General features: G+C 55.1%; 2 protein-coding genes across 3 annotated transcripts in view; both read left to right on the top strand.

Annotated features, from left to right (window-relative positions):
- The first annotated feature begins 1487 nt into the window (after nucleotides 1-1487).
- On the top strand, nucleotides 1488-7074 carry FAM32A (family with sequence similarity 32 member A). Its single transcript, XM_001499542.6, has 4 exons — nucleotides 1488-1777; nucleotides 1884-2025; nucleotides 5569-5622; nucleotides 5922-7074. The coding sequence occupies exons 1-4, from the start codon at nucleotides 1704-1706 to the stop codon at nucleotides 5988-5990; spliced, it is 339 nt and encodes a 112-aa protein (XP_001499592.2). The 5' UTR covers nucleotides 1488-1703; the 3' UTR covers nucleotides 5991-7074.
- Nucleotides 7075-8983: 1909 nt separating this feature from the next.
- The window catches only part of AP1M1 (adaptor related protein complex 1 subunit mu 1), a 29666-nt gene continuing 24873 nt past the window's right edge, over nucleotides 8984-13776 (top strand). Inside the window, exon 1 of one of the 2 annotated variants that reach the window (XM_003363817.5) lies at nucleotides 8984-9608. In XM_003363817.5, the coding sequence (XP_003363865.2) occupies nucleotides 9567-9608 (42 nt within the window). In that variant the 5' untranslated portion in view covers nucleotides 8984-9566. The remainder of the gene's footprint in view (nucleotides 9609-13776) is intronic. The other variant, XM_070246535.1, reaches the window with a different exon arrangement.

Genomic DNA, 13776 nt, shown 5'->3' on the forward strand with positions numbered 1-13776 from the left:
CGTTTCTCATTGGCTGAGCTGTAGCATTTCTCATTGACTGAGCTGTGGCGTTTCTCATTGGGTGAGCTGTAGCATTTCTCATTGGCTGGGCTGCAGCGTTTCTCATTGGCTGAGCTATAGCGTTTCTCATTGGCTGAGCTGTGGCGTTTCTCATTGGCAGGGCTGCAGCGTTTCTCATTGGCTGGCCTGCAGTGTGTCTCGTTGGCTGGGCTGTGGCTGGGCTGGGAGAGAAACCTTCCTTCAGTAGTTTAGTAGTTGTACTTCCTGTCTGAGATGCAAATGTCTCTCTTCCTGTTTGGCATAATTGACGGTGTGTGATAGGGATGAGAGCGCCCCCTGCAGGCCTTCCCGGCTCCAGTTTAGCCACAGTTCTTTTATTATTTCCACAAGACCAAGAACTATTCTATTCCCTTACCTCACCGCCCTCCCCAAGCCCCCTGGTGGGGGCACCAGCAACAGCTGCTAATGGACAAGAGGGGACAGCAGAAGGCCCCTGCGGCCCCCTGCCACCCCCTGCCCTACTGTATCGTAGGCCCCAGATGAGGCAGAGGGGTACTGTTCTCTCCAAATCAAGTTCTGGACATTCCACCTATTGAACTGAGATGTATTTACTACTTAAAGTGATGACAATACTGTATATCACACGAAAAAATGAGGTAAGAGCCACGAGCCCTGACAGTGTGTTCATCCAGGGCCAGAGGAAGATGACCTACTTGAAAAATATGTTTAAAAGGTTGGAAGGAAATGAAAACAGAACGGTGTTTTGGTTAAGACAATATTTCTTCTTGTTCAGCAAATTACTCATGATATTGGGAAATAAATAAAACAACTCTTTGGAGCCCCAAGTGTTAAGGCACCAGTCCATCAGGTTTTTGGGTACTGGTACACCCGACAACAGGAAGACCCTCAAACACATCACGATCAGTGAAAGAATTCCAGCTCAAAAGAGCACGTATGATGATTCCATGTATGAGAAACTTTAAAAAGACAAATCGAATCTACAGTGAGAGAAATCAGATTTGGAGCTGCCTGGGGAGAGGGATGCGGGATCTACTGCGGAAGTGAACAAGGGAACTGCAGGGTGACGGAAGGTTCTAGATCTTATCTTCATCGTGGAGGTGATTACATAGTTGTGTAAATGTGACAATACTCATCGAAGAGTATAATTAAAATAAGTACATTTTACTGTTCATAAAGTATACCTTGATAAGATCGATTTAAAAAAATTTTCTTAAATACCACTGACATATTTCACATAATATTGTCATTTACCAAAAGCTTAAAAACTAACGAGTACTGATTAGGCTTACAGAATTAGGGCGAGTTATCCACTGAACCTTCAAAATATGGCAATAAATGAAAACACAACATCCGAACGCACCCAAAACACTCAAACAGACGTCGGGCTTGGGAAACAGTTTCATCAAGTCGGCTTCAAGGCTCTAGCGGGCCCCAAGGTGGGGGAACCGGAAGTCGGCGCCAAAGCCGGAAGTGTGGCAGGGTGGAGGCTGCCAAGGCGCGGGCATGCCTGACTCTCCAGGCCCAGCCCGCAACCCGGAAGTGTGGCATGGCTCCAACTGCCAAGGGCGCACGCGCACCGCCTAGCAAGGCCAATCAAGACGAAGTGAGGCGGGCGTTCGGGCGGAAGTCGTGTCCCCAAACAGGAAGTGTGGCGGCTTCCCTACGAACTGCGGGCGGGCGCCATGGCGGCCTATGAGCAGGTCCAAAAGGGGCCGCTGAAGCTGAAAGGCGTCGCAGAGCTCGGCGTGACCAAGCGGTGAGTTCCGGGGGTCCGCAGGACTCCGTCTTGTGCCCCCGTAAGCCTCTTCCCGCTATCCCGGCCTCTCGCCCTCTGGCCCGCCCTCACCCCTTCTCCCTCCCAGGAAGAAGAAAAAGAAGGACAAGGACAAGGCGAAGCTCCTGGAAGCGATGGGAACGAGCAAAAAGAACGAGGAGGAGAAGCGGCGCGGCCTGGACAAGCGGACCCCGGCCCAGGCGGCCTTTGAGAAGATGCAGGAGAAACGGGTGAGGCCGGGCTTGAGTCTCCCGGGGTGGATGCCGAGGCGGGGCCCGAGACCCGAAACGGGCTCAGCCCGGACGCTCGAGGAGGGCGGGCGGTCCGAGAGGACCTTAATTCCGGGGATGCTGCGGGAGCGGGCGCAGGAGAGCCCACGGCTGGGGCTGCGAGGACCTCGAAAAGAGGCCGGAGCGGGAGCCCCGGATTTGGATGCCAGCGCTGTCTCTCGTTTGCCCAGTGACACTGGCTGATGATTCATCTTCTCTCTGTGCCTCAGTTTACTCATCTGTAGGGATCAGGGTAGTGCTTCTCCTAACCGGGATGGGAACTTTGGATGAAGTAATGCAGATAAAGCATTTGGGATTCGGTGTGACATAAAGTCAGTGTGCAGTTGAGTTTAGCCGTTGGTGTTAAACGGCCATGTTTCCTGCTGTAAGTCACCACAAAGTCTGTTTCCGTGATAACTTTGTTTGGCAGATTCAATTAGGTTGTGTTTTAAGGCTCTGATAAGTTATTTCTGTTAATATTAAGTACTTCATAAGTTTGGGCGGTAGGGGATAGGAGAGGTCAGCAGAGGATGGAGAAGCTCAGCCCGCGGTGCTGGGGAGAGGGAACAGTCAGTCTTGGTCACTGGTTCTCAACTAGGGCCGTTTGTCCCCTACCTCCACCCCCAAGAAGACGTTGGGCAACGTTTGGAGACATTTTTGTCACAACTTGGGGGGTGGAGGGGGGGGCTGCTACTGGCATTAGTGGGTCAAAGCCAGGGATTCTGCTCAACATCCTAGAATGCTGGACACGGCGCCCCCCACAGCAAGGAATGATCTGGACCACAATGTCAATAGTACCCAGGCTGAGAACTCTTAACCCTGGTCTGGATGGTCTGGTCCAGGAACGTCAGGAAAAGTTAACTTATTGAGTCATACAAAAAAAAGTAAGACTCACCAGGTTTGGCAAAACAGACCTGTTTCCGTTCTGTCTCTGTCTCTTGTTGGTGGTGTAACTCTGGGCAGGTTGGCTAACCGCCCACACCTCAGTTTCTCCATCTGTAAAGTGGGGTGAAAGTCCCTACCTCACAGGTTTGTGGTGAGGATTTAACAAGTGAGTGCACTTAAGTCCCTTCCCTGAGGTTATGGTCAGAGGCAGGGCTGGGATGTTACTCCTGGAGCAGTGCAGGGGAAAAGCTAATGCAACGATAAGGTGACTAATAATGGTGGTTCGGAGTAGGGTAGTAGTAGTGGGAACAGTGGAAGGTGCCAGGTTTGGGATAGATTTTGAAGGAACAACAGCAGGATTAGCTGATGGGTTGGGTGTGAGCTGGGAAAGAAGAATCAGGGATGAGCAAGACTTTTGGCGGGAGAAGCTGGGTGAATGAAGGTGCCGTTTACTGATATGGGAAGAGCGGCAGGTAAAGCAGGTTCTGAAGGGAGGAAGCAAGGCCTTGGTTTTAGAGAAGTTGAGTTGGAGGCGCCTGTTAGAAACCCCAGTGGAGAATCCTTAGGGACAAGGGTGAGATCTGAGTCTGCAGGCTGGAGGAGAGGTCTGGGCCCCAAGTGAACGTTTGGGAATTGCTGTGGGACTGGATGAGATCCTCTGAGGAGGGGCAGAGACAGAGAACAGGTCTAGGATGAGACCTCCGGTGATTAGTGGGTAGCAGAGAAGAATTTGCAAAGGAGCACGGGAAGGAGGACCACCAGGAGAGTGGGTGTCCTTAGGAGCCAATGGGAGAGAGTGTTTTAAGGAAGAGGGGGTGATCAGCCGTGTCATATGCTGCCAAGAGGCCTCATGGGTTGAGCACTGAGAGCCCTGCGTTGGCCTCTGGAATGAGGAGGAGAGAGGCTGATTAGAGTGGATCCAAGAAAGGGTGGGGAAAGGCAGAGGTGGAGATGAGGAGCAGACGAAACTTGGGAGAAACTGGCCTGTAGCTGAACGGTGGTGGAAGGTCAAAGGGAAATTTTTGTTGTTGGCATTGAAAACTGGAAGTACTAGTAGATTTTGTTTGACCCAGGAGAGAGAGTGGGGAGGTGGATGAGAGGAATGGGGTGTAGGCAAAGCTAGGTACAATGGGAAAGGCAGATTCCCTTGTGGGCGGGTGCTGGATCGAGTGCAGTGAGCACAAAGGCTGGGCAGCTCCTGGCTCCTGGGAGCAGGACCCGGCAGTGGGGCCGTGGCCTGACGGAAGGGGTCTGGGCTTGGCATCTCGAGCTGCATCACCCACCATGCACTCTGGTCCTCATTTTCTCTGTGAAGTGGAGATGATGCCAGCACCCAAGGCACCCTGTGAACTTGGGGCATGGAGTGGAGAGAGGGAGGGGAGAGCCCAGGTAAGTCCTTGGCATTGGTGGCTCAAGTCAGTGTGGCCTCGTGGGGGCTCATGGCAGCAGGAAGAGAGGTGGGTGTGGACAAGGCAGACACTTCAGAGGGAGGTTCAGCCAGGTGTGAGCCAACTGGATGCAGAGGGAGATGAGGCAGCAAAGGAGGAGAGGAGGGCCAGAGAGGAGCGGCCAGGTGGCAGCTGGCGGTACTCTCATGCTTCTGTGGGTTGACCGGGCTCAGCTGGGTGCTGCTTCTGCTGGCCTTGCTTAGGATCTGCTGCCGTCCGAGGGCAGCTGGGGTGGGGTTGCTCTGGAGTCCATCTGGGCTGCACGTCCAAGGTGGCTTTGTCATCACATGTCCGGTGCCTTGGTGCTGCTCCAGTGGCCTCTCTCCTCACGAGGCATCTCCTCCTCCAAGTCCTTTTCAGCAAGGTCATCAGGCTTCCTGCATGGCGGCGAGCTCTAAGAGCACAGAGCAAAAGCTGCCAGGTCTCCTCACTGCTTCACCCCAGCACTGGCACTACATTCTGTTAAGTAAACTGAGTCACGGGGCCAGCCCGGAGTCACTGTGGCAGAGGACTGCACAAGAGGGTAAACACCAGGCAGTGCAGTCCTGGGGGCTGGGGGCACCAGGGTGGGTTGGTTACAGTCACCCAGCTAGTAAGTTTCGAGCCAGGTGTGGCTCTGGGTCTGTCTGGTTCTGCATCCCATGCTCTGAAGTCTTAGCAGGTCCCATCGGCTGTTGAGAATGCGGGGTGGAGCAGGTCATGGTGGCACAAGATGCACATTCCAGAATCACACTCGTCGAGGACCTTTAGCCCTCCTGGCACTGTGTATGGTCACTTGAACAGCTACTGTGCATCGGGCCCTTTCCCTTCCTCCTTCCTCGTCCTTTCTCGAACGCCATCTGGGCCTTTCTTTTTCTGCAAACTGGGAATGCGCACACTTGCCCGGGGAAGCAGGAAGCACACGCACGGCTCCCATCAGTCTGCTCGTGGGTACATGCTCAGTCGGTGCTGGCTCATTTCCTGCCGCTCAGACCGAAGGGCAGCTGACCCAGGTTCCGGGGGCGAAATGTTGTGGCCAGGCCTCCCTGTGCCACCAGCCTGAGTGGAGCTGAGGGAGGGGCGAGGTGCACACCCTGAGACCCCAGCAGGCTGGCTGGGGCTCCCATCTTCCACCCCATGCTGGCCTGGGCTGCACCAGCATGTGACCTCACCTATCTTTCTCTTTCTTTAGCAAATGGAAAGGATCCTGAAGAAAGCGTCCAAAACCCACAAGCAGAGAGTGGAGGTAAGTCCTGTGCCCAGTGGGGAAACTGAGTCATATAGGGGCCCAGAGGCCAGCAGCCTGGCAGAAGGGCCACTGGAGTGTTGGTGGGGAGGAGAGTGTACCCAACCGGAGTGACAGCTCCCCAGGGCTCATTGAAGGGAGAGCCCAGGGTTCAGGAATCTCTGAGGCCTGGCAGAGTGGCCTTGAGAGGAGGGGGCGCCCTGAGGAAAGAGAGGACGTGGGGAAGTGGGGTGGCAGTGCCACACATCCCTGTGCCCTGCTTGGGGCTGTGCTGACGTGAGCTTTCTCTGCTTTCCCAGGACTTCAACAGACACCTGGATACACTCACGGAGCACTACGACATTCCCAAAGTCAGCTGGACGAAGTAGCTCCCAGCCCGGGACATGGAGTGGCATGGGGGGCAGCAGAGCGCCAAGTCGGGGTTATGTTTGGGGCCTTTGGTATTTTTTAGAAACATTCTTTTACACACACCATTGTGTCCTCTGCTGAGACAGTGCTTTTCCAAGCAGTGTGCCCTCAATCTGGACCTCAATTAAAGTAAGACTGTCCTTTTACTCTGTTTTGGTTTCTCGGTAGGAGATAGATCTTTTTAGCTTGGACTGGAAATTTTTGAGTTTATCCAGAGATAAGGGTGATTTCTGTGTAAGTGCCGTGGAAAAGTGTCTTTGCCCCCGAGTTGCATGTGACTCTCTTTGGCAGCTAGCCAGCTCTCTTTGCCTGGATGAGACCGACTCCAGAGGATGAGGAGTTAATGCAAGCGCGGCCTGCAATGTGCAGCCCCTCGGGGAGCCCTGCGTGGGCTGCCCCTACAGGCTCCCTCTAGCTTGGGGCTTATGCTGTTCCATCCAGGGCCGGGGAGGCCACATGCAGCTTCGTGGCCTTCAGACTGCCTCTTCAGCCACCTGGTGGGGAGACCTCGCAGCCAAGGAAGCAGAACAACCGCCTAAGGATGGAACACGCGCCTTGTCCCTTTCTGAGCTGAGCTGGTGGCCAGCATGCAGCCTCTTCCCCACTGTCCCCATTTCAGACATACCTGGTGGGTGTTGCCATGGCAGACGTTACTCACCCAGCATTCTTTGTAATGGAACCCGGACACAGCCTGCCTTGCTGCCCTCAACCGTGGCCTCTAAGCAGCCCCCCGTGTTTATTCGTAACATGAAGCCTATTGGGCATTCCTGGCCTAAGGACACCTCAGGGGTGACAGGACCAGGGCAGAGCCCTGCAAGGACAGGGGTGCAGTCACAGGGGAGGACCCAAGTTCTGTGCTGGAGAGCCAGGAGCTTTGAGGGCCTATGTGTACCCACCAGATGAGGATCAAGCTGCTTATGCACCTGGGAGAACCATCTGTGCCGACATAGATAGTGAAAGAATAACGGAGTCAGAGGACAGCCTGCTGTTGGGTTTGGGACTGTCATATGCGAACTGCAGAATAAAGCAAAACCAGTTATGAAATAGAAGCCTGAGTGTCTTACTTATAGGCTGTTAGATTCTCACTAGACACGCTGTCTTTTGGATTTATCCCACATGAAGAATATGCGTACTGCAAAACGACTGTTTGCCCTTAGTCTGGAAAAGATTGAATGACGCATTTCCACCTGTGGTTCACAACCCACCTGAGAGAGGTGACATACCCTCTCATTAGCAGTGGCTCCTTAGGGCAGATTCCCCCACTGTCAGGCCTTTGCCATCCCTGAGCAGTGGCCGGGTCCTGCGAGCGTGCTCTGGTGCTGGGAGAGCCTCTGTCAGTACGGTGAAAGATGGACCCTAATTCTCCTTGCCTAACCAACCACTCCAGACCCGAGGGGCTCACAACAGCAGGAGTTCTCTCCCAATTCTGTGGGGTGACACTGCTCAGCTGGATGGGTCTTCTCCATGAGGCATAGTTTAGTTCACTCATATAGCTGTATGGGCTTCCCTGGGGCCAGAAAGTCTGAATGGCATCTCATCCTCCAGAGTCGCTCTCCACATAGCCTGTTTCATTGGCCAACACAAGTCATGTTACCAAACCTAGAGTGTCAGGGAGCTGCACGAGGGCGTGAACACCAGGAGGTGGGGTTTCCTGGGGGCATCACTATTAGAATCTGCCACCGTGGTTTTCAATTTCTGCTGTATGTTGGACTCTCCTGGGAGCATTAGGAACCACTGATGCCACCTGCGGTGGGGTTTAGTCGTTGAGAGTCTTCAGAGCTTCCCAGGTGACCCTAATATGTAGCAAAATTTGAGAAACCCTGGTCTGCCACAATAGGTATGGTCTCCGATATGATGCGGAGGACAAATCTGGCTTACACCTTAAACATAAATGTCGAGGATGAAATTCAGATGGGACTTGAATTCTCCCACATGCTGAGAAAAGGAAGTTACAAGTAATTTCTGCATAAAGAGTGTTTACTGTGATGGTACTCTTGGCACTTGGGAATCTTTGTTTCCGCGAAAGACTTCTGCAATCTCTTCCTCCCAGCCTCCTTGATACTGTATTAAACATCTAAACAAAATGCCCAGAGCAAGCCCAAAAGGAGATGCTCTGTAATGAGAGAAGTCATCTTTCCTGGGCGGCTCTTCTTTTTGCCTTATAATCTTTGGCATTTACTCAATTTTTCTTCAGTGAGATGTATAGTTTTGTAATTAAAAAAAAATTGTTTTCAGGCTGGCCCCGTGGCCTAGTGGTTAAGTTCAGTGTGCTCCACTTCAGTGGCCTGGGTTCGGTTCCCAGGCACGGACCTACACCACTCAGCAGCAGCCATGCTGTGGTGGCCCACACACACAATAGACGAGGATTGGCAACAGATGTTAGCTCAGGGTGAATTTTCCTCAGCAAAAAAAAAAGACATGTTTTTCTAAAACGTTGCAATAAATTGTGCAAAGTATGAGGCTGAGTACAATAGGGTTTCTTACCCAACAAATGTCCAAAAGCCTCCCTTGGTTGCTTTGTGCAAGAATGCTTCCAGCCCAGGATGTACTTAGTAGTCTTCAAATATTACAGTTTTCTTCTCGGGATCTTCCTGCACCTACGTCTGTCCTAAGCAGAGGATCTATTGCCATCTTTCAAAACCCCAATGGGAGATGAGAGGGAAAATCAACAGTGAAAGCCAGGCAGCCTGAGTAAATGGTTCTGACACTGCAGGGTTGGGATCCCCACGGCACTGTAAAGGTTCATTGGGACAGAACGCAGGCATTTCTCCACAGCCCGAGTGTTCATAAAAGGAAATGAGATATTCAATTTATTAATCAGAGGTCACAATGTGCGTTAGCCACAGTGGCCACTAACTACAGAAATGAAACACGTGCTTTTCGCCTAAGTTCAGTGGAGCGTGGTTTTCAGATCAATCCAGGCAATAAACAGCCACGCTTGTTCACTGACAAAGGGTGACACTGACAGGTGACAGGTAGTGACTGTTGATAAGGCTTGATTACCATTCAGAGTTTGACCTCTTTCCGAGTAACTACCACCTTACCCCCCCCATTGAGCATTTCACAATGGTGGCTGTATATGTTTGTTTCCCAGCCTCCCCCACCAACTATGAGTTCCATTGGGCTGAGCCCTAGATGGGTTCCACCACCGGGATCTCCCACCTAACTTGGCCCACAGTGGGGTTTCCAGCTGCCACGGCTTCGTCGCGCAGCCGGGCAACTAGGGGATGCCCGGCTTCAGTCGGCCCGGCCCGGCCCCGCTCCGCCCCGCCCCTGTGGATCTTACTTCCGTGATGCTTGAGGCGGAAGCGGGAAATTAGAGCACATTGGACGTACTGCGCCTGCGCTTACTCCGCCCTGCGCCTGCGCACTCCTGACAGCTCCTCCCCGACCGGACCTAACGGTCCGCGCGCGGCTCCTCGGACCGGAAGTGGAGGCGAACTGTCGCGGGGCGCGCGCGGCCTTGCTCAACGCCTGGCGGTTGCCGCCGCCGTCGCCGCCGCCCTCGGCCGCTGCCGAGGCTTCCCGCAGCCGCCATGTCTGCCAGCGCCGTCTACGTGTTGGACCTGAAGGGCAAGGTACGGAGGGCTCCCCACCCTCCCGGTTGCCAGGCACCCGCGGTGGCCGCGCCCCGTGGGGACCCACCCTGTTGCTAGGTAACCGGCCAACGGGACCCACCCTGGCCTTAGGTGAGGAAGCGATCAGCCTCGCCTGAGGGCCCCACCCTGTTGCTAGGTAGCTAGGCAGGGTCTTCTGTCCGCTAGCCTGCCCGGTTGCTAGGAAACGCGGTGGGCTGCCGCCGTTGCCAGGTAACCGGCTGCACGACCCCCGCACCCCGCGCCGTGGGCCGTGGGCTCGGCCCTGGGGGCCCCGGAAGCCCGAGGCGGCGGGGAGGGCGGGCCGCGGCCGGCGTCGGAGCCGTGCTCCTCTGGCCCGAGGTGGCGAGGCGTGACGAGGACAGGGTGCCCTCGTGCCAGTCCCGCCCTCTCCGGGCGCCCAGCCTCTGCTCCTCTGGCGATTTCTCTGTGCTGGTCCCTGCAGGGATTTCTTAACTTTCATTGTGACAGTGAGTGACAAGGGTTAGGTGAGGTGGGTGGTGGGAGTGACACTTTACAGAGGGAGCAGGTGAGGCACAGAGAGGCGAGGCAGCCTGCCCAAGGTCACACCCGTCACAGAGAAGTGACAGGTCTAGGAGTGAACCCAGAATCATTTGTTTAGTCAACTGATGTCTGAGAAGCACCTGCTGAATGCCAGGCGGGTTGCTGAGCCTTGGGCCCCTGGGGTGAGCAAATCTGTCAGTCCCTGCCCTTCTGGAGCTCACAGTCTGCGGGGAGATGGCCGCTGATCTCAGAAAGCACAAATAAATGTGACTGGCGGTGGTGGAACAGTGAGGATGTAATAGCGAGAGTCCGCCTCGGCGGGGCGTCAGGGAGGCGTGCCTGGAGGAGTGACACTGATATCAGGGTGAGGGGTGAAGGAGGAGTTGGACATGTCGATGGAAATAATCCTTAACCAACCTGTAAATCAACATTGGGGTGAGTTTATCACAAGCCAGAGAGAGGATTGTAACCTGGGAAGGCCTTAGGAGGCGTTCCATTCTGGAGAAGCTTGGTTGGCAGTGCAGTCTTACATGTTTTTAAACACACCCGGGATCCATTTTCATCAGTTTCAGAGAGGTCTTCAGTCGAAAATAGCAAGTCGGTCGACATGACTGCCTGTCAGGACAGGGACTGTCCGGGCGTACCTGTAGGGCGTTACCGGCGGGGCTAGGAGGGCAAGTGTGCATTCTTATCTTAAGAGAGCACAGTCTTTCCTTTGATGGATAAGCAGATGTATGGTGTATGTTTGATAGGCCATAAGCCAGGCTTGTTAGTTCAAGCCAAATCAGTTCTGAGCTCCAGTAGTTACCCCGTATACGTCAGTATGTGAAAATCTCCTGTCAGACGTGACGAGAACCCAGGTGCCTTTCTCAGGCGGATCTGAGGAAGCTTCTGAGAGGAGCAATCTCGACGCCTTTCGTAAGCGGGCTGTCGCCTTCCCCCAAGTCCGTCGCGGCTGGAAGGCAAGGGAGGGTCTGGCCTCATGCATCTGGAGCAATGAGTACAGGTCCAGCAGTGCGCAACATGCCCAACATGGAGCAGGGAGAGAAACGGGAGTCGGGCCTGGTGGGGCGGGCAGGAGTTAGCTCAGAAGCAGTGGGCAGTGAGGAGGTGAAGTGGCTGCCCCTTCCTGCCCCAGCCCCAGCCCTTTCCCGCAGTCCCCTGAGTGGGTCACCTGCCTTGGATGGCACCCAAAGTCAACATCCAGTGAGGCCCAGTGCAGGCTTCCGTCCCCTGACTTCTTCGAGGCAGGGAAAGACACAGATCAGGCGGGGGGCTGCATGGGTGCAGTGTTCCCTGAGTCCTTGTAGCCCCCGCCACCGTGTCCCCAGAGGTCCAGAAGGCTGCCTGTCTCTGATCACTCATTCCTCCTGGGCTCCCAGCACATGCTGAGCCCCATGCTGACTGTCTCACAGTGACTGTGGAGTTAGGGCTGAACTCAAAAACTGGCTCTGCTGCTCAGCTGTGTGACCTCAGGCAAGTGCCTTCTCTCTGAGCCTCACTTTCCTCGAGGCTTTTATGGCATTGTTGTGTGAACCCCCTGAGCAGGTACGTGAGAGAGACTCAGCACCACCTATGACCCACAGTCCACATTAGTCCCCACGGGCCTCAAGGTCTGGCAGGGGAGACGCATAGAAGCAGACGCATGGATCCAAACAGTCGATCTGGTTAGCCACAGGGCCTGGACAGTGCCCCAGGTGGTGCAGTTGCCCAAGCTCACTTTCGGCTGGCAGCAGGAGAAGTGTTACGAAAGGCTTACTGGAGGAGGGAGCTGCGGGAGCTGGGAAGGTGACCAGGTGGCAGTCAGTGGACAAGGAGGCATCACTGTGGGAATGAGGGGTGCGGGGCAGGGCGCTGGAGCTGGCAAGCTGGGAGTCCTGGTGATGCTGGAGCCTGGAGGACAGCGCCAGGAGGGCCCTGGGTGTTGAGGGTGTCCAGACAGCAGAGAGGGCCAGAGAGGACCACTGTGAGCCCAGGAGGGAGGAGCTGCCCCAAGGGGATGGTGGCCTGGGAGAAGCACCATCAGACCTGCCTTCCGGAAGCTCCCGAGGCAGCCGTGGGCGTCCCTCCTGTCCACAGCGGCTGTCACGCTGTTTATTATTCCTCTCCCCACGGCTCGCATGTTTTCAAAGTTTCCCTCCTGCACAGAGCACATTTAATCAAAAACAAGGTAATGGGGGCTGGCCCGGTGGCACAGTGGTTACGTTTGGCGCACTCCATTTCAGCGGCCCAGGTTTGCGGGTTCCAGTCCCAGGCATGGACCTACACAACTTGTCAGCCATGCTGTGTCAGTGACCCACATACAAAATAGAGGAAGAGTGGCATGGATGTTAGCTCAGGGCCAGTCTTCCTCAGCAAAATAAAATAAAAAATAAGGTAATGGCACATCAAGAAATTCACAACTACATGTCTCTGCCAGCTGAGCCCCTGATTACTGAGCAAGCCAGCATGGCTGCATTCCGCTGACAGAAAGCCCTCTGGACACTTGCCCGCCCTCTCTTTCTTGCTTCTCAGCAGCTCCTGCGGCCTCCTGCTCCTTTCTCTGTCTGCTGGCCCCTCCTCCTCCTCGTTCCCCTTGGATGTTGACCCCTCAGGCGCGGTGGTCTGTGCCTCCCGTGCCATCCGTCTCCCAGGGCAGGCTTTGACCCACGTCAGTGTGCCAGTGGCTTTCAAATTTGAACTGCGGTCCAGAGTACGTATCTGGAGACCCATTGGCCTCCAGGACACCCTGGAGGTCCCGCAGCCACCACAAACTCTCTCCATCTCAGCGGGTGACACCGCCATCCATTCGGCCACCCACGTTGGAGACCTGGGCACTATTCCTGCCTCCTTTCCCTCCTCCCCCGCACATTCACTCCCAGACATTGACCGAACACCAGCTGCGGGCCAGGCTCTGTTGTGGGTGCTGAGACCCAACCGTGAACAAGACGCAAGCAGTCACTGTTCTCTGGGAGTGGTAGACTCTGGTAGAAGTGACACAATAAGTGAGGTTACAGATAAATGTACAATGCAGCGGTGATGTGGGCACTGAAGGTAAAGTGGAGTTAGCGGTAGAGAGGGACGGGATATGATCTCTCAGCCATGGCAAGCAGGAAAGACTTCTTGGAGGAGGTGTTGTCTGAGCTGAGGCTTGAGAAGTGAGACGAGCTAGGCCAGGGCATTGTGGGCAGAGGGAACTGCGAATGCAAAGGCCCTGAGGCAGGACCATGTGTGGACTGCTCAGAGGCCAGCTAGGAGGCCAGGCTGGCTGGAGTGGAGTGAGCCGAGGGAACAGGGACGTTGGAGGCTTGGAGGGGCTGTGAAGAGCCAGACGGCCGTGGGAACGGACTTGCGGCTTGCTCTCAGCAGCAGGCTTGACAGACAGCAGTTTCAGCAGGGCAGAGACCTGACCTGCCTTCTGTTGAAGAAGATCCTCCCGCTCTTTGTGGAGAGGGAACTGTGGGGTCAAGAGGAACAGCGGGGGCGGGGGAGGTCACTGCAGCGTTGCCTGCCTCCCTCCAGTCTGCCCTAGGTCCTGCCTTAGTCCTCGCATCCGGGCCCCGCAGCCCCAGCTCCAAGGCTGTCCTCACTCCCCTACCCAGCGTTCCCACCCCTGGCTCCCGCCACCCTGGTCCCCCGACCCCTCAGGCCTCAGTTTGAAGGTCTC

Source organism: Equus caballus, chromosome 21 (genome assembly GCF_041296265.1).
Source record: "Equus caballus isolate H_3958 breed thoroughbred chromosome 21, TB-T2T, whole genome shotgun sequence".
Lineage (NCBI taxonomy): Eukaryota > Metazoa > Chordata > Mammalia > Perissodactyla > Equidae > Equus > Equus caballus.